General features: G+C 48.7%; 1 protein-coding gene across 1 annotated transcript; it reads right to left on the bottom strand.

Annotated features, from left to right (window-relative positions):
- Nucleotides 1-571: 571 nt before the first annotated feature.
- Nucleotides 572-1,540, bottom strand: LOC311216434 (olfactory receptor 14C36-like; the record flags this gene model as incomplete). Its single annotated transcript, XM_084297969.1, has 1 exon — nt 572-1,540. One exon carries the CDS (start codon nt 1,538-1,540, stop codon nt 572-574), a length of 969 nt encoding a protein of 322 aa, XP_084154095.1.
- Nucleotides 1,541-17,894: the final 16,354 nt, after the last annotated feature.

Below are 17,894 nucleotides of genomic sequence, written 5' to 3'. Positions count from 1 at the left end.
CCTGGAAGTACCCTGGCCTCCGCAGGCAGCTCCAGATGCCTCTCCTGAAGGACATCATCTATGGCTCAGATGTAGGAACAGCCCTGGTTATGTAATGCAGTGACCATTCACTGCCTCTGTTGTCAGTAGACATCCATGGGTAAGTCTTAAATCTAGCCCTTGGTCTCTGAAAGATCACAAATGTGATAATGATCCATTCTCTCCTGAACCAAAAGAGGAACAGACCCTTATGAGCAGCAATTACTTGGGCCTTGGCATTGGTTTGGTAAAGACAGCTCAGGCTCAGGCTTTGAGCATAGCATTGGGCTGTTTCCATTTTAGTACAGCAATGTTATGAGAGTCTTCACTGACTCCCTCATGTGTTAAATGCACATTTATACAGCTTTCATATGTGAGCAAACAGGTTCGTGGATTCATAGCAATTTGGGGAATCTAAATATTTAAATATTTATGCAGGGATGCAAGGAGCACAAACAGCCATAATGACTAGATATATATATGTGTGTGTGTGTGTGTGTATAATGAGAACAACAAAAACACAAAAACATGCCTGGAAGAGGATTACTGACGTTCATTTGTGGAGAGTGAAGGGATCTTTATAAGAACTGAAAAACATCCACCAAATCACTTTCCTAACTGCAACCTTCAGCTCCTGGTTCCTCATGCTGTAGATGAGGGGGTTCACTGCTGGAGGCACCACCGAGTACAAAACTGCTAGCAAAAGGTCGAGGGATGGGGAAGAAATGGAGGAGGGCTTCAGGTAGGTAAAAGTGGCAGTACTAAGAAACAAGGAGACCACGGCCAGGTGAGGGAGGCATGTGGAAAAAGCTTTGTGCCGTCCTTGATGGGAGGGCATCCTAATCACAGCCCTGAAGATCTGCACATAAGACACCACAAGGAAAACAAAACACCCAGATGCTACAGTGACACTAATAATAAGAAGCCCAACTTCTGTGAGGAAGGCATCAGAGCAAGACAGCTTGAGGATCTGGGGAATTTCACAGAAGAACTGGCCCAGGGCATTGCCTTGGCAGAGGGGAAGGGAAAAGGTATTGGCAGTGTGCAGCACAGCATAGAGAAAAGTACTGCCCCAGGCAGCTGCTGCCATGTTGACACAAGTTCTGTTGTCCATTATTGTCCCATAGTGCAGGGGTTTGCAGATGGCAATGTAGCGGTCATAGGCCATGATGGTGAGAAGATAAAACTCTGCTGTGACAAAGACAACAAACATAAAGACCTGGGTAGCACAGCCTGCATAGGAAATGGCCCTGGTGTCCCATAGGGAATTGGCCATGGATTTGGGGACAGTCGTGGTAATAGTTCCAAGGTCAATCAAGGAGAGGTTGAGGAGGAAGAAGTACATGGGGGTGTGGAGGCGGTGGTTGCAGGCTATGGCTGTGAGGATGAGGCCGTTGCCCAGGAGGGCAGCCAGGTAGATGCCCAGGAAGAGCCCGAAGTGCAGGAGCTGCAGCTGGCGTGTGTCTGCAAATGGCAGGAGGAGGAACTCTGTTGGGAAGGTTCTGTTGGACATTTGCTGCATCTGGCCATGTGCACCTGTCACTAGAGGAAAAGACAATGACAAGGCAGAATTCTCTGAGCAAAACTCACACCTTCTCTCACAAAAATCACCATTCCCTGAGTTGAATGAGTCAGCTTGTTATCCAACCCACCCAACTGAATGACAGCATTCCTGACAGGTTATAATGGAGTTTGGACACCTTGTTCCCAAGAAGAAATGCTCAGAGCAGTACCCAGCACTCCGTGTCAGAACAGATGTTTACACGCACTTGCTTCCCAGACAAAGGAAGTAGGAGAGCCACGTACAGGTGGAGAAATGAGAATGAATACCACAATGCTCCAACCAGCTGACAGAGAGAAAAGCAGATGGGCATGCAGTGAAACCTACACCCTACCAAGCTTGCATGCCACCTAGAGACATGACACTGCAGGGCAGGTACTCTTAGCCTCATCATTGTGTATCACCTTGCAGGACACAGGCTCCTTTCTTCCTCCGGAGGTCCAGCTGAGGAGATGGTGGTTCATGCACTAAATCCCCAGGCGCTGAGACTGGCTGATGTACTGGGTGGCAGAGGAGAGCAGGGGGTTGCTGCAGAGAAGGTGCCTGCACTGCAGGCCTGGCAGGAAGTGCCTGTATCCCCCCTCTCTTGGTGTTTCAGGCAGCAGCTCCCTCTCCCTCCCTACACAGATCACTGCTGCCTGGAACTGTCCCTACTGGCAGCTCCTTCCCTGTCCCCACATCTCTTCCCTGCCATTGCTCACAGACCCTGTCCCACCTGCAGTGTGCTCAGCTCTGCCCTGCAGACACATCCTTTCCCAAGGCAATTTCCAGGGACATATTCATTGTGTCCAGTGGCTAAGGAGCTGCTGTGACTTGTCCAGAGAGCCCTTCAGGGCAGAAAAGTGAAAGAACAGACCCCATGGAGCTTCTTCCCTTCTGGCAGTGTAGCTGTTTCTCTTCTTTTTCAAGAATCTTCCCCAAAGATGCCCTGGGAGTGCTGTGGAGCTCTGAGCAGCCTGCTCCAGGCATCAGCCCCTGGGCTCCAGCAGGGCCCTGCCCTGCCTTGCCCTTGTTTGAGGGCTACTTCTAAACATGGCTTCTCCCTGCAGTGGCCTGGGCAGCTCCCCAGGCAGGCTGAGTACTGAGCCTCCCAGGCAGCAGAGGCCTCTCCTGGCACACAGCCCCTGGGGCACAGCAGGGACCCTGCTCTGCACCACAGCCATGGCCACCCCTGCCCGCAACCCAGCTGCACAGCCTGGAGCCAGCCCTGTGAGAAGGAACCCTCATCTCCTGTAACTCTGACAGCTTTGGCAGGTAATTCCTGCTCTAGATCTTGTCATTCTCCTCTTATCCAAAAAAACAAAACAAAAAAAAAAAAAAAAAACAACTCCTGAGTCCTCCTGAAAGATCCCATAGGATGTGGGATTTGCCAGCAAATCTGGAGATGGCACCAGGAACAACAGCTGTGTTGCCCTGCAGCCACAGACTTACCCTGTTCAGGGCTGTGAAGATTTCTCCTGCAGTCAGCTCTCAGCATCCCCACTCCACACTGCCTTTAACATCTCCCTCCCTTCTCTCAGCTACCCTTGTCCCCTGCAGGCAGTGCCCCCAGCCCTGCTGCTGTGCTGTGCAGAGGAGCTGCTCCTGGGCAGAGCCGTCTCTCTGCAGTACTGCCTGCTTTCCAGGAGCTCCCCTTGTGCCCAGGATCCCGGCCCAGCTCAGCAGCACAGGGAGCTCTTGACAAGTCCCTGGGCCTCCAGGGGAATCAACTCGGAATCAAACCAATGCAATCACTGTTCTTCCTGCTGTCAGCTAGGGAGAGACACCTATTTCCAGTGCTATCTTTTCTCTTAAATCAAAATAAATGTTTGATATGGGAATCATCTTTTCTTGTCCTTTTATTAGTTAGGACACCCACAAATTTTATTCCATTTCTTTCAAGCACCTGTTAATATTCCGGAGAACAAATCTTTTTCACTGCAAATGAAATCCCTCTGTCTACACAGACTACACAACCCAGCAAGCTCATAGAATCATAGAATATTTGGGGTTGGAAGGAACCTTAAGGTCTAGTTCCAGTCCCCGTGAAATGGGCAGAGTCTCATCCCACTAGACCAGTTTGCCCAAGGTCCCATCCAACCTGACCTTAGACATTACCAGCGATGAGGCACGCACCACTTCTCTGGGCAACCTGTTCTAGAGCCTCACCACCCGCTGCGTGAAGAATTTCTTCTTTAGATCTGATCTAAATCTGCTCTCTTTTAGCTTAAAAGCACTGCCCCTTGTCCTATCACTATACTCCCTGATACAGTCTCTCCAGATATTTATCCTATGTGTCTCCCCCTGTTCTCTTAAGAGTAGGGAGGGAGAGAGTGTCTGTGCGGTGCTTGGCTACCTCCTGGGGATAAAGCACAACACATCTGGGGACACAAACCTGACAAACAAGTGATAAAGGAGGCAGTGAGGGAGCCAGACCTGGTCAGTCACACTGACTGGTGAGAATATGAGAGGATGTTTCTTCCAGCGAGTTTATCTGACCAGGTTTCTTGTCAGTTGAGAAACCAAGGAAAAACAGGGAATACTGGTAAAAGGGGATGTCCTATAAGGAGAGGCTGAGGACACTTGGGTTGTCTAGTCTGGAGAAAAGAAAGCTGAGGAGCAACCTCATTTTTCTCAGCCACTGTCTTAGGAGGGCAAGTGGAGAGGGAGGTGATGACCTCTTCTCACCGGTAAATGATCAGAGAAAGTGTGCAATGGCACATAGATGCACCAGGGAGGTCCAGACTGGAGAGTGGGAAAGTTGTCTGCACTGTGAGGGTGGTCAGACACTGGAATAGGCTTCCTTGAGACCTGCTTTTTTTTTTTTTTTTTTTTTTTTTTCCCAGCCTGTCAGTGTTCAAGAAGCATTTGGACATTGCCCTCATCGATATGCTGTAACTTTTGTTTAGCCCTGGAGAGATCAGGTAGTTGGACCAGACAACCTTTGAAGGTCTCTTCCAACTGAACTATTCTGTTGTAGTCTAGTCTTGTCTAGTCTAGTCACTACACACGTGCGTAGGCCCATTTGTGTATTGGAAGACCACAATAATGCTTCCTGGAGTCTTCTTTTCTTCAGGCTAATCCCAACTCTCTCAGCTGCTCTTCACAGGACATGTATTTGGTGTGCATGGCATGCTTTTGGTAGTCAGGTGGTAGGCTGCAAGGGGTGCTGGATGATGAGGAACATCAATTTGATCACTCTGGGTTAGCTCTCCTGGCTGTGTCCCATCGCAATGTCCTGCACACTTCCAACCTACATGTCATGAGGGGCAGTATTAGAATCAGAAACCCTTGATGCTGTGTAGACACACTCCATGACTGTTTCTAAACCTTCTCAAAGCCAGTTACCCCCTGCACTAAAACACCTCATCCCTGGAGAACCCTGTGCAACAGCTGTCTTGAAGAGTGTTTGTTTTGTTTTCATCTTTCCTTTAACATGTGACCGAGTCTTGGAAGTAAGCAGATGTTACAGAAGTCTTTCTTTGGAAGACAAAGTTGAGGCTGAGCTGAGAAATAAGTACAAAGTATGCGTTTATTGAGTTAATTAAGGAACACTGGGAAAAAAAAAAAAAAAAAGAAAAAAAAAAGATTTTTATTTTATTGGAGGTGTGCAGAATGTTAGGAAATATGGCATTTGTCTTTGCAAGTAATGCTTCTTGCAGCTAGGAGAGGCCTTGTAAGGACATCAGCCAGCTCCCTCTGCTCTCATGGGTAATTCTCATCATGTCCAATAGGCTTGTATATCCCATTAGGTCAAGTATGCCCTGACCTGACCCACTCCCACCATCTTCCTTGCCCCTGTCCTTCCCCCATTCTCTGTGGCCTGGTTTTCCCAAATGCCATTCTTGCCTATACTGACTGACGTGAAGAAGGAATTCAGCACTTCAGCCTTTTCCCTGTCCTGTGTCAACAGATCCTGAGCTTCATTCAACAGTGGGTCCACATAGTCCCATGTGTTTCTTTTGCCACCTGTATACTTCTAGAGGCCCTTCTTACTGCCTGTGACATCCTTGGCCAAATTCCATCAGAGTTGGGCTTTAGCTTTCCAATACTCATCACTACGTGCTTGGGCAAAGCCTCTGTATTCCTCTCAGGTTATCTGTTCTTGTTTCCACTGTCGCTGTGCTTCTTTTCTGTGTTGGAGTTTTGCCAGGACCTCCTGATTCATCCATGCAGGCCTCTTGTAATTTTACCTGACTTCCTCTCTCTTAGAATGGACTGCTCTTGATGTTGGAGGAGGTGATCCTGGAATATTAACCACCTTTCTTGGACTGCTCTTCTCTCCAGAGCCTTATCCCGTAGGACCCTTCCAAGCAGATGGCTGAAGATGCCAAAGACCAGGGATGCGGGCTTGCTATTTGTTTTGTTTCTCATTGTCAATGGAGACACCAAGCATAGTTTGACATGATCCCACAGCTGAGGTATGACAACCCAAAAATGTATCGACGCCCTCAACCAGGAGCACAGATCAGAAGAAGCTGCAGTCTGTGCTTTTTGATGTTCATGAAGTCACTGCCAAGGCATGGTGGGACAAGTCATGCAGCTTGGAATGCTGCAATGGGTGGATACAGACTTTAGGACAGTCAGACTGGAATGATCCAGAGTTAGATTTCCTCATGGAAGCTGCTTGGATATACGGAGCTCCTCTATGTGACCTGTGAAAAGTTCTCTGAGCACTTGTGGGTGCCAATCAGAGAAGGGGTCACTAAGGGTGCTATCATGGTGGGAGAAAATAACCTGCAGCCAGGGCAAGGAAGTGGACATAGTCATTGTTAAGAACCCCGAAGAAGTCTCTTAGAGTAAGAGTCTGGGTCTCCTTGAGGGTTTTTTATTGTCCCTGCCATTTTCCAGAAGGGGAACAGAGCTGCGTGCAAACAGTCCAGGTGGTTTCTGGAGTGTCTTGGGATAGCTTCCTTGTCTAGCTTCCAGATAGTCCAACAGAGGTAATACAAAACTGGATCTGATACCTGCATGCCAGAAAGAGCTGGTCAGGGATGTGATGATCTGTGTCAGCCCTGGCTGTCATGACCCTGAAATTGATGGGTCCCAGATCCCAAGGGGTGTGAGAAAGGAAATAAAAGACTTTTAGTAGGGATCCCAGGTGAGCAGCACACAAGTGCAGAACAGTGGTTGGATGCCTCACAAGTTCTGTGCAGGGGTGAGGAGGCAATAAAGCCCTGGGCTGGTGTCCTCTTGTGGTCCTCAGTGGAAGGGATGGCAGCCCTAGATAGCTGAGAGGACAAGGACCTCAGTTCTGTTGGTGGAGGTCCCAACTGTGATTGTTCATCTGATTTGTGTCAGTATGGAACAGTGCTAGGGCCGCATGGTATGATGAATGTGACCTTCTGTCTTACATACCCTTGTATAACCACAAGTCTAAGAAAAACTGAATGGTTAATGTATAGAGTTCTTGTACCTTGCAAAGGAATTCGTGTCACTAGGGAGCAGTTCTGTCTGTCTCTGGGTCCTGCACTGGCAATTTAATTCTTCCACATATGTGGTTTCTTCCCCTTCCTCCCAGTGTCCCAGTCTCCCCCTCATTATAGTCAAATTAGCAAATCTTCAGAAATATTCCTCAAATCCATGAGCCTATTTGCTTTTGTTATTCTGAACTCTTATTCCTAACAGTTACAGCCTTTTTTGTCTTTGTGGTTGATTTAGCACTGCTATAGATGTGACTGTCCCTGTGAATGGCCTGTGAGGAATGTTTTAACTACTCGTGAAGCATCAATAAGAGAGCTATTTGTGTTTGTATGTTCTTTCTTTGAAGTCTCTGATGTCTGGGGGTTTCAGAACAACTGCTAACAACTAGTGACTGTTATGGCTTCTGAATGGGACACTATGCAAGCCCCTGATATCTGGCCAGGTGGCCAGGAGATTAAGGAGAAGAAAAAAGAAGCTGAAGGATGGCTAGGAGACAAAACTTGCAGAGGACGCTGTGTAAGCTTTTGACATGCTGCCAAGGAGCACAAAGGGGAAGGACAAGAAAAAAAACCTGAGCGGAAGACTACGAGCCTTCAGCATGAAAGACCCCCAGAGAGCCCCGGGGAACCAGCGGAGACTGATGCGCATGCTCCAGTAGGAGGGACTGAATCCCGGAAGCTAATTATAATAACCCAGGTTTTTTAAAAGTAGTAATGAATATGTATTAGTCTAGGAGCATAAAAATCAGCTGCTTGATGTAACTGGGGTGCGTCCTGGTGGAGCAAAGACTCCCGGTGCACCCAGCGCTGTTTGCTTACCTCTATTCCTTTAATAAATTGTAAACTTTGATTATAATCCTATTTTGAAGACTGAGCCATTTATAACACAACCATGCCAGAGACCTCAGCTATTCCCACCACAATCTGTCCAATGCTTTTGCATGTCTGTGCTTGTTTCTCTGCAGATAACTCTTATGTCACTTCAAAATAAGTGATAATAAATCTTTCTCCATTAATTTTCTCCCAGTTTTGGGGAGGAGAGAGAGATGATATAGGGGAGTTTTATAAGATTTAGCTAACTGCCAAGGGACTGCTCCCAGGTTAGTGACAAGGCACAAAGGAAGGCAACAATTTTAGGCAGTATACACTGACAAAATGCCAATACCTATATTCCCAATCTCTGAAGTCCTAATGACAGAGGTGAGAGAAATCACATCACCCATGTGTGCATCTGTTGCTGATAAGGTAGGTTCTGGGCCCTGTTTCAGGCCTGGGATATCAAACAGAGAATGAGATGCATGAATTGACTCACTGTGCTCACTGCCCTCAGCTTGGGAGAATGTGATTCCTGACAGCCACAGTCTGGGTGTCCTACCTAAAAGTGGAAGAGGACAAAGTAATTTTTTGATGAAACTTCTCATGATAGGAGAAATGACATTGCTGGCACTAAGTGTTGCTCCTCAGCTAAGGGAGGGAACATCAGGGATTGCATCAGTCTGATTCAAAGTTGATTCCCCTGGAGGCCCAGGGACTTGTCAAGAGCTCCCTGTGCTGCTGAGCTGGGCCGGGATCCTGGGCACAAGGGGAGCTCCTGGAAAGCAGGCAGTACTGCAGAGAGACGGCTCTGCCCAGGAGCAGCTCCTCTGCACAGCAGCAGGGCTGGGGGCACTGCCTACAGGGGACAAGGGCAGCTGAGAGAAGGGAGGGAGATGTTAAAGGCAGTGTGGAAGGGGGGATGCTGAGAGCTGACTGCAGGAGAAATCTTCAGAGCCCTGAACAGGGTAAGTCTGTGGCTGCAGGGCAACATAGCAGTTGTTCCTGTGCCATCTCCAGATTTGCTGGCAAATCCCACATCCTATGGGATCTTTCAGGAGAACTCTTTGGATATTTATCTTTGGAGAATTCTCTTTGGATAACTCTCAGAGTTTCTTTGGATAACAGAAGAATGACAAGCTCCAGAGCAGGGATTACCTACCAAAGCTATCAGTGGGACAGGACATGAGGGTTCCTTCTCACAGGACTGGCTGCAGGCTGTACAAACAGGGTGCAAGCAAGGGTGCCCAGGGCTGTGGTGCAGAGCAGGGTCCCTGCTGTGCCCCAGGGGCTGTGTTCCGGGGCAGAGCCTCTCCCACCTGCGAGGCTCTGCACTCAGCCTGCCTGGGGAGCTACCCAGGACACTGTGGGGAGAAGCTGTGGCTGGAAGGACCAGAAGGCCAGGGCCGGACAGGTTCCTGCTGCTGGCATGGGGCTGCTACATGGGCCAGGCTCCTCATATCTCCCCAGCACCCCCAGGGCATTTCTGGGGAAGATTCTTGAAAGGGAAGAACAACACCTGCCATAACTGAAGGGATGGCACTCTCTGAGGTCTCATTTTTCAACTTCCTGCTTTGGACGGCAGTCAGGGAGATGATAATGGTGTTGTTAGGATTGTAGAAGGGACCTAAACTCATAGAGCATTATGGTTAAAACAGATTTGTAGGTCTTTGAGGAAACTCATATATTCACTCCACACCATTTAACCTACAGGCAGCACCAGCGCAACCTTCTTTGTTTCTTGTGGGATTGGTGGATGTCCCTTTCATCACTTGTAAATAGGGAGATGCCTCTGGCCAGTGGATACCTGAGATGGACCCCTGGTGTTCTTTACCAGCAGCACTGATTACTGCTGAGATTACAGAGGATCTTCATGGTCTCTGTGGCATCCTTAGGCAGAGAGATGCAGAAATCCAGGCAGGAGCAAGTCTTCTTCAGATGAAGATGCAGTGAGGATACAGCCTTGGTGAGGATGTTTTCTATGAAATAAGGTTTAGTTTTTGCTCAGAAAAGTCTCTCTAACATGTCACTGTCTATTATTCCATGGACAGGCAACCATGCCCTGAGGCAGCAAATGTCCAACAGCAGCTTCCCCACAGAGTTCCTCCTCCTGCCATTCGCAGACACACGTGAGCTGCAGCTCCTGCACTTCGGGCTCTTCCTGGGCATCTACCTGGCTGCCCTCCTGGGCAATGGCCTCATCCTCACAGCCATAGCCTGCGACCACCGCCCCCACACCCCCATGTACTTCTTCCTCCTCAACCTTGCCCTCCTTGATCTGGGCTGCACCTCCACCACTGTTCCCAAAGCCACGGTCAATTCCCTGTGGGACACCAGGACCATTTCCTCCTATGGATGTGCTGCTCAGATTTCTTTTTCTTTTTCTTTTTCATTTCAGCAGAGTTTTCTCTTCTCACCATCATGGCCTATGACCGCTACATTGCCATCTGCAACCCCCTGCACTACGGGACCATAATGGATAGCAGAACTTGTGTCAACATGGCAGAAGCTGCCTGGGGTAGTACTTTTCTCTACGCTCTGTTGCACACTGCCAATACCTTTTCCCTCCCCCTCTGCCAAGGCAATGCCCTGGACCAGTTCTTCTGTGAACTTCCCCAGATCCTCAAGCTCTGCTGCTCAGATGCCTACCTCAGAGAAGTTGGGCTTCTTGTGGTTAGTGCCTGCTTAGCATTTGGATATTTTATTTATGTTGTGCTTTCTTATGTGCAGATCTTCAGGGCAGTGCTGAGGATCCCCTCACAGCAAGGACGACACAAAGCCTTTTCCACATGCCTTCCTCACCTGGCTGTTGTCTCCCTGTTTCTCAGCACTGCCACATTTGCCTATCTGAAGCCCCCCTCTGTATCCTCCTCCTCCCTGAATCTTTTGCTAGCAGTTTTATATTCAGTGGTGCCTCCAGCAGTGAACCCCCTCATCTACAGCATGAGGAACAAGGAGCTCAAGGATGCAGTGTGCGAATTGGTAACTGGATATTTTCAGAACCAATAAACTGCTGTTCTGCCTCTGCATATCACTTATAATGTAGCTCATTACAGGCCTAGAAGTTGGAAATTTGTGTGTGGTTGTGTTGCATTAACTTATATTTGATTTATTTGTGATAGTGTTGAACACAGAAAATGTCATTATTCATTCCCTTCCATTTCAGTATCTACCTGTCCATGTGATTCTGAGACATGGAGTAAACGAGAAGCCAGGCTCTCTGTGTATTTCAATAAAAGAAAGAACCCTGCTGTGATTTGCTTGCCTGAGATCCTTCCTCAGAGACCTGTGGTGGAGCTGCAGGGGCACTTGGATGTGTGGAAAGGTGGAGGGAAAATGAGCCCTGGCACAGCATCACTGCCAGGGAGCCCCAGGAGTTATTTATTTTATTTTATTTTATTTTATTTTATTTTATTTTATTTTATTTTATTTTATTTTAATTTTATTTTATTTTATTCATTTTTTTTTCCAAACTACTCTCTTTCACCTCCCACATTTTTTTCGGAGTCCTTGTGTTACTGTGAGGACTGATTCTTCTTGTTGCTGAAGAGAGTAAGCAGAGCATGGAACATACAGAACGAGTCTGTCCAATGTGGAGGCACCCGGGTGCTAAAGCATTCAAGATGCTAAATCAGGGAAAGGAGAGCTCTGCAACTCCAGGAAACACAGCAGGCATAGGGAAAACAATCTGTTGGATTAGTTGTTATACCTCTGGTAAAATTTCATAGACTGAATACAGTGAACCACCCTGTTATAAATGAAGTCTCAACTCTGAATTTAGTAACATAAAAGAATATTTATAAAAGGCAAGTAAATAGCGCTGGGTGCGCAGGGAGTCTATGCTCTACCAACACACACACGCACCCGTCGAACTTTCCAAATATATATAGGACATTGTTGTTACATATTTACAAGAAACCCGAGTACACCTATACATATGGATATCCTATCCCCGCTTCATGTTATAATTCTCTTTGTGGTGGTCTTTGTGGGTGAAAGGCTCACAGTTTCCCCATCACCATTAGCAACCTTTTGTTCCAGAATGCAGGAGCGGCTTCGACTGTCTCCCTTTTCTTCTGCACATGCTCTGCCCACCACAAGGTTCCCGAAAGCAACAAAACGTGATTGCTTTTCCCGCGTTTCGTTAACCCTTGAAATCACACTAATAATATTATTATCGTATAACATTAAACAATAAATGTTAACAGTTCTAACCAGCAACCCCCCCAGCAACTTCCGTGCCTTAACAGAGGGGAAAACAAGCAATCCCAGATGGCAGGGTGTCACCTCAATCACCCTTCTTTGTTTCCTCTAAACTCTTTCCATTCCTGATGACCTCATCATTAAGAGTCTGATGTTATCACCAACCACTAGGCTTTCCAACCCCCATTGCTACATTCCCAAATCTCCCCCTTCTTTATTAATATCAATCATTTTTCTGACATGAATTACCACTCCATATATAACAACCCCAAAACATCTAATGACATTGGAAATGAGTTGGACTTGATGATCCTTGTGGGTTCCTCCTTGTCAGGCTATTCCATTAGTCTCTGACTCTGAAGAAGGTGATCTGTCTGTGTGCACCCTCCACGGCCAAAATCCACTTGTGTGGGAGGCAGTCAGTGGCAGTGCCCCCCATCAGCTGGCTCTGCCTTCACAGCCTGATCAGCACAGCCCTGCAGAGTGCCCCCATGGCCCCACACACCACAGCCCCCTCGCTCTGCAGAGCAACACCGCCAGCTGGGGGGGCTGTGGGCAGCATGGGCAGAGGCTGCAGGAATGGCTGCTCAGGCCAGCCCAGACGTACTGGACTGGGACAAGGCTGTGCGGGACATGGGGTGTCCCGGGAGCAGAGCAGGGTGCTGTGTGTTTACAGTGGTTCTGCCTGAGGAGCCCCAAGGGCAGCAGTGTGGTGCTGTGCTGTGCTGGGGAGTGGGGCTGGCCTAGGGGGCTGCAGGCTGTCTGAGAAGGTGGTGCAGTGGGGTTTACATCCTGCAGATGGCAGCAGCAGGGACACTGCTAGTGACGTCCTCTTCTCCATTTCCTGTTTGTGTGCCATCCCAGCCTAGGCTGTTCTGCTGGTCTGGTCTGGGATGGGCTGGGGAGAGGACAGGGAGGTGTGGAGAGCTGGGGAGGGTTTGGGCTGGGGTGGCCTCCTGAGAGGACAGCAAATGTCCAATAGCAGCTTCCCCAACGAGTTCCTCCTCCTGTTGTTATATATGGAGTGGTAATTCGTGTTGAGAAAATGGTTGATATTAATAAAGAAGGGGGAGATTTGGGAATGTGGCCATGGGGGTTGGAAAGCCCCATGGTTGAGATAACATTAGACTCTTAATGACGAGGCCATCAAGAATATAAAAGAGTATAGAGGGAACAAAGGAGGGTGGTTCAGGAGACTCCATGCAGTCTCCGGTTTCTTGTTCTCCAGATGGTTCTCTTGTTCTCCAGCCCTTAAGGCATGGATGTTTCTGGGTGTTTGCTGTTGTTGTTACATTCAAAGTTGTTTGACCAATGAAAAGTTGTTTTGAAAAGAACTGCTGTGGAGAGAAGGGTATAAGAGGGGAGCCTGCCCTCAAGATAAAAAAAAAAAAAAAAAAAGGCAACACAATGAAGTTACATCATCAATAAAGAAGCAGAAAAAGAAGTGAAGAGGAACAGGCTGGCAGAATGGAGACCAGGATGGGAACAGGCATTTTGATTGCCTCATGAAGATAGGTTTGGCCAGACTCAGCAAACCGCTCAGAGAAGCTCGTCGCTGGACATAGGCGCACTGGAGCTGGAGAGAAGCTCGAGCTGAGAGAAGTGGACCTGTGCACACAACTGCCTCTCGCTGGTAAGCCGTTGCGCATTATGGGGAATCATACGTCCTTAGGAACAAAGACTGTCCTGGTAAACTTACAGCTTATTCTCCTTATTAACAATTGGACAGTTTATGAGCCTGAAATATGGGACCAAACTGCGGTCAAGGTGTGGGACTCTGCAACTAAAAATGACAACGTTGCGGTGGGATTGCTTGGCACCTGGCGAGCAATCTCTGAGGCCTTAAAGAGCCATGTGGAGCCACAATCACAAACGTGTGGCTTGCCAGATAGTGAGGGAGCTGTAGGCTCCTTTACTGATCTGACTGCTATGCCACAGGCCACTCTGCTGCTACAGCCATCGAAGGCCTTTGCTATTACGCCCCCTGCTGACCTGGACGTGCCTTTTGACCCAGGCCTCATTGGCCTTGCAAAGGAGATGAATATGTTTTTCTTCGATCTGGGAAGAACGGGATACAAAAGGCCTGAAGACCGAGTTGCTTGACAACTTAACGCGAGACATATTGTTCAGAAGCAATGGAAAATGGAGCCTTGTTAGTAATCAAGTAAAGGAATGGAAAATGGAGACTGTTAAGTCATGGAACTTAAAGCATTGTTTGTTACCTTTCCTGAGTGTACGTATGTATAGGCATACTCAGGTTTAGTATGTAAAGCAATGTTCTGTATATTTAGAATGTTTGATGTTCGTGTGTGAATGTTGGTGGAGCGTAGACTCCCCGCACACCCAGTGCTGCTTACTTGCCTTTTATACCTTTTAGAAATATTTGTTTTATAAATATTACAAAATTCAGATTGAGTTGAGACCTCATTTATAACACTGCCATTCACAGACACACGCGAGCTGCAGCTCCTGCACTTTGGGCTCTTCCTAGGCATCCACCTGGCTGCCCTCCTGGGCAACAGCCTCATCCTCACAGCCGTAGCCTGCAACCACCGCCCCCACACCCCCATGTACTTCTTCCTCCTCAACCTCTCACTCCTCGACCTGGGCTGCATCTCCACCACTGCCCCCAAAGCCGTGGCTAATTCCCTGTGGGACACCAGGATCATTTCCTATGCAGGTTGTGCTACCCAGGTCTTTTTCTTTGTTATGTTTGTAGCAGCAGTTTTCTCTTCTCACCATCATGGCCTATGACTGCTACATTGCCATCTGCAAACCCCTGCACTATAGGACAATAATGGACAGCAAAGCTTGTGTCAACATGGCAGCAGCTGCCTGGGGCAGTACTATTCTCTGTGCTGTGCTGCACACTGCCAATACCTTTTCCCTTCCCCTCTGCCAAGGCAATGCCCATGGCCAGATCTTCTGTGAAATTCCCCAGATCCTCAATTCTCTTGCTCAGATGTCTTGATCTGGGAAACTGAACTTGTTGTTTTTACTCCTTGTTCACTTTTTGGGTGTTTCTTTTTCATTCTTTACTCCTATATGCAGATCTTCAGAGCTGTACTGAGGATGCCCTCTGAGCAGGGTCGACACAAAGCCTTTTCCACGTGCCTCCCTCACCTGGCTGTGGTTTCCCTGTTCATCTGTACTGGATTATTTGCCTACCTAAAACCCCCCTCCATGTTCTCCTCCTCCCTGAATCTTTGGCTGGCAGTTCAGTACTTAGTTGTACCTCCACCAGTGAACCCCCTCATCTACAGCATGAGGAACATGGAACTGAAGGTTTCCGTGTGGAAAGTGATGACTGGACATTTTTCTGTAGCAATAAACTGCCCATGTTTTACATATAGCTAAGGTAACTTCTTACAGCTGCAGAGACCCAATATATATATATATATATATATATATATATAATTTTATGTTTTAAAATTCATTTCCTTTATTCACGATAGAATAAGAAATGTATTTTTTCATCCCCTTCCATTTCAGTATCTACTTGTCTCTTGTGACATAGAAACTTGGTGTGAAGGAGCCAGGCTCTCTGTGCATTTGCATTATAGAAAGGATGTAGCAAGAAATCGTTGCCTGAGATCCTCCCTCAGAGACCTGTGATGGAGTTGCAGGGGCACTTGTCTGTGTGCAGATGTGCACGGAAAGAGAATCTTGGCACAGCAGCAATGCCTGGGAGCCAAACAGCTTGGTCTGCCCAGAAGTGCTTTCCTTCACCACCCACGTTCTCCTACAGAGCCCTTGTGTTGCTGTGAGGACTGATTGTTCTTGTCGCTTGCTCACTGTTCTGCTGTGTGGCAGTCCTGTGTCCACAGACAGGGACAGGCCAGTGGCACTTCTCTAACACAGACGGCTCCATACCAGCATCTCCAGCATAAAAGGGGATCTGCTGAGGGCAGTGCCTTAAGGCTCAGATCTTCTCCTAGAGCTGTTGTCATGGATATTGCAAAGGAGTAGACTTGAAGGAGGCTCCTTGCTTAGCTTATTTCTCTTCTATGAGTCTCTGACTCTGAAGAAGGCCGGCTATCTGTGCGCAGCCTCCATGGCCAAGGAACCACTTGTGTGGGAGGCACTCAGTGGCAGTGCCCCCCACCAGCTGGCTCTGCCTTCCCAGCCTGACCAACACGGCCCTGCAGAGTGCCCCCACAGCCCCACGCACAACAGTCCCTCACTCTGCAGAGCAGCACTGCCAGCTGGGGGGCTGTGGGCAGCATGGGCAGAGGCTGCAGGAATGGCTGCTCAGGTCAGCCCAGGCGAGCTGGGCTGGGGCAAGGCTATGTGGGACATGGAGTGTCCCGGGAGCAGAGCAGGGTGCTGTGTGTGTGCAGTGGTGCTGCCTGAGGAGCCCCAGGGCCATCAGTGTCATGCTGTGCTGTGCTGGGGAGCGGGGCTAGCCTACACAGTTGCAGGATGCCTATGGGAGGAGAATCTCCTGCAGATGGCTGCAGCAGGGACACTGCCACTGACCTCCACTCCTCCATTTGCTGCTTTGGGGCCTTCCCAGCCTGGGCTGCTGGGCTGGGCTGGGCTGGGGAAAGGAGAAGTAGGTGTGGAGAGCTGGGGATGGGCTGAGCTGGGCTGGCCTCCTGGGAGAGACAGGGAGGACCAGCAGAGCAGGGGCTGGGCTGGGCTCTTCTTCTCTGGACACCCTGGCAGATGCTGCCGCAGGAGGTCAGCATCAGCCCTAGATCAGCCCTGTTCAACCACCGTTCACAGCACTGGGCTCCAACCCCAGCTCACACAGGCGGTTTCTTTCTTTCTGTGAGAAGAATCCAGAAGTTATCCCATCTTATATAAGGGGCCTGCCGCTGGTCAGAGCTGAGCCAATAAGCAATGTTGTCTGTGCTTCTCTGAGAGAATATTTAAGGAAAGGGAAAGAAAATAAATAAATAAATAAATAAATAAATAAATAAATAAATAAATAAATGCTACATAGCAGCTGGGAGAGAGGGGACTGATAAATAGCCAGGCAGTGGCCAAGTGAAGGAGGGGGAGGAGGTGCTCCAGGTGCCAGAGCAGAAGCTCTCTTGCTGGCTGTGGTGAGGACCGTGGTGGAGGAGGTAGACCCCCTGCAGCCCATGGAGTACCACGGTGGAGCAGATCTCCATGCTGCAGCCCATGGAGGAGACCACAGTGGAGCAGGTGGACCTGCACTGATGGAAGCTGCGGTCTGTGGAGAACCCCCACCAGAGTAGATTCCAGGATGGAGCTGTAGCCCATGGAGAGGAGCCCACATGGGAGCAGGCGACCTGGCAGGAGCTGCTGCCCACGGGGGACAAGGTTGGAGCAGTTTGCTCATGATGAATGGAACCCGTGGTTCGGAGCCATAACTGGAGCAGTTCTTGAAGAGCTGCTGCCTGTGGGAAGCCCACTCAGGATCAGTTCAGGAAGGACGGCATCCCATGGAAGGGACCCAACCTTAGAGCATGGGCAGAGAGTGACTCAGAAGGAGCGGTGGAGACAAAGTGCTATAGATCGCCCATAAGCCCCATTCCCCCATTCCTCTGTGCCGCCTAAGTGGAGGAGATAAAAGAGGGTGGATGGGGGAAAGGTGTTTGGGGTTTCTTTCCTTTGTTCCTCACTTTTCTAGCTTGTTAGTAGTAGACAGTAAATTTTAATATCTTCCTAATCTGAGTCTGTTTTGCCCATGATGATAATTATTAAGCGATCTCCATGTCCTTATCTCAACATTTGAACTGGTTTCATCATATTTTCTCCTCCTTTCCCTTAGAGGAGGGGGAGTGATAGAGCAGCTGTGATGAAGCTCAGATGCCCACCTGTATAAAACCACCATAGAAGGCTGCAGAAAGTGGAAGCAAGGGCAGCTAACCTGAGAGGAATGCAGAGACATCACCTGAGCAGCCAGGGATCAAGTCTGGAAAGCT

This window comes from Netta rufina (assembly GCF_964035555.1).
Source record: "Netta rufina genome assembly, chromosome: 18".
Taxonomy (NCBI): domain Eukaryota; kingdom Metazoa; phylum Chordata; class Aves; order Anseriformes; family Anatidae; genus Netta; species Netta rufina.
Note: the sequence above shows the minus strand (reverse complement) of the source record. Positions and strands in the feature narration are given on the sequence as shown.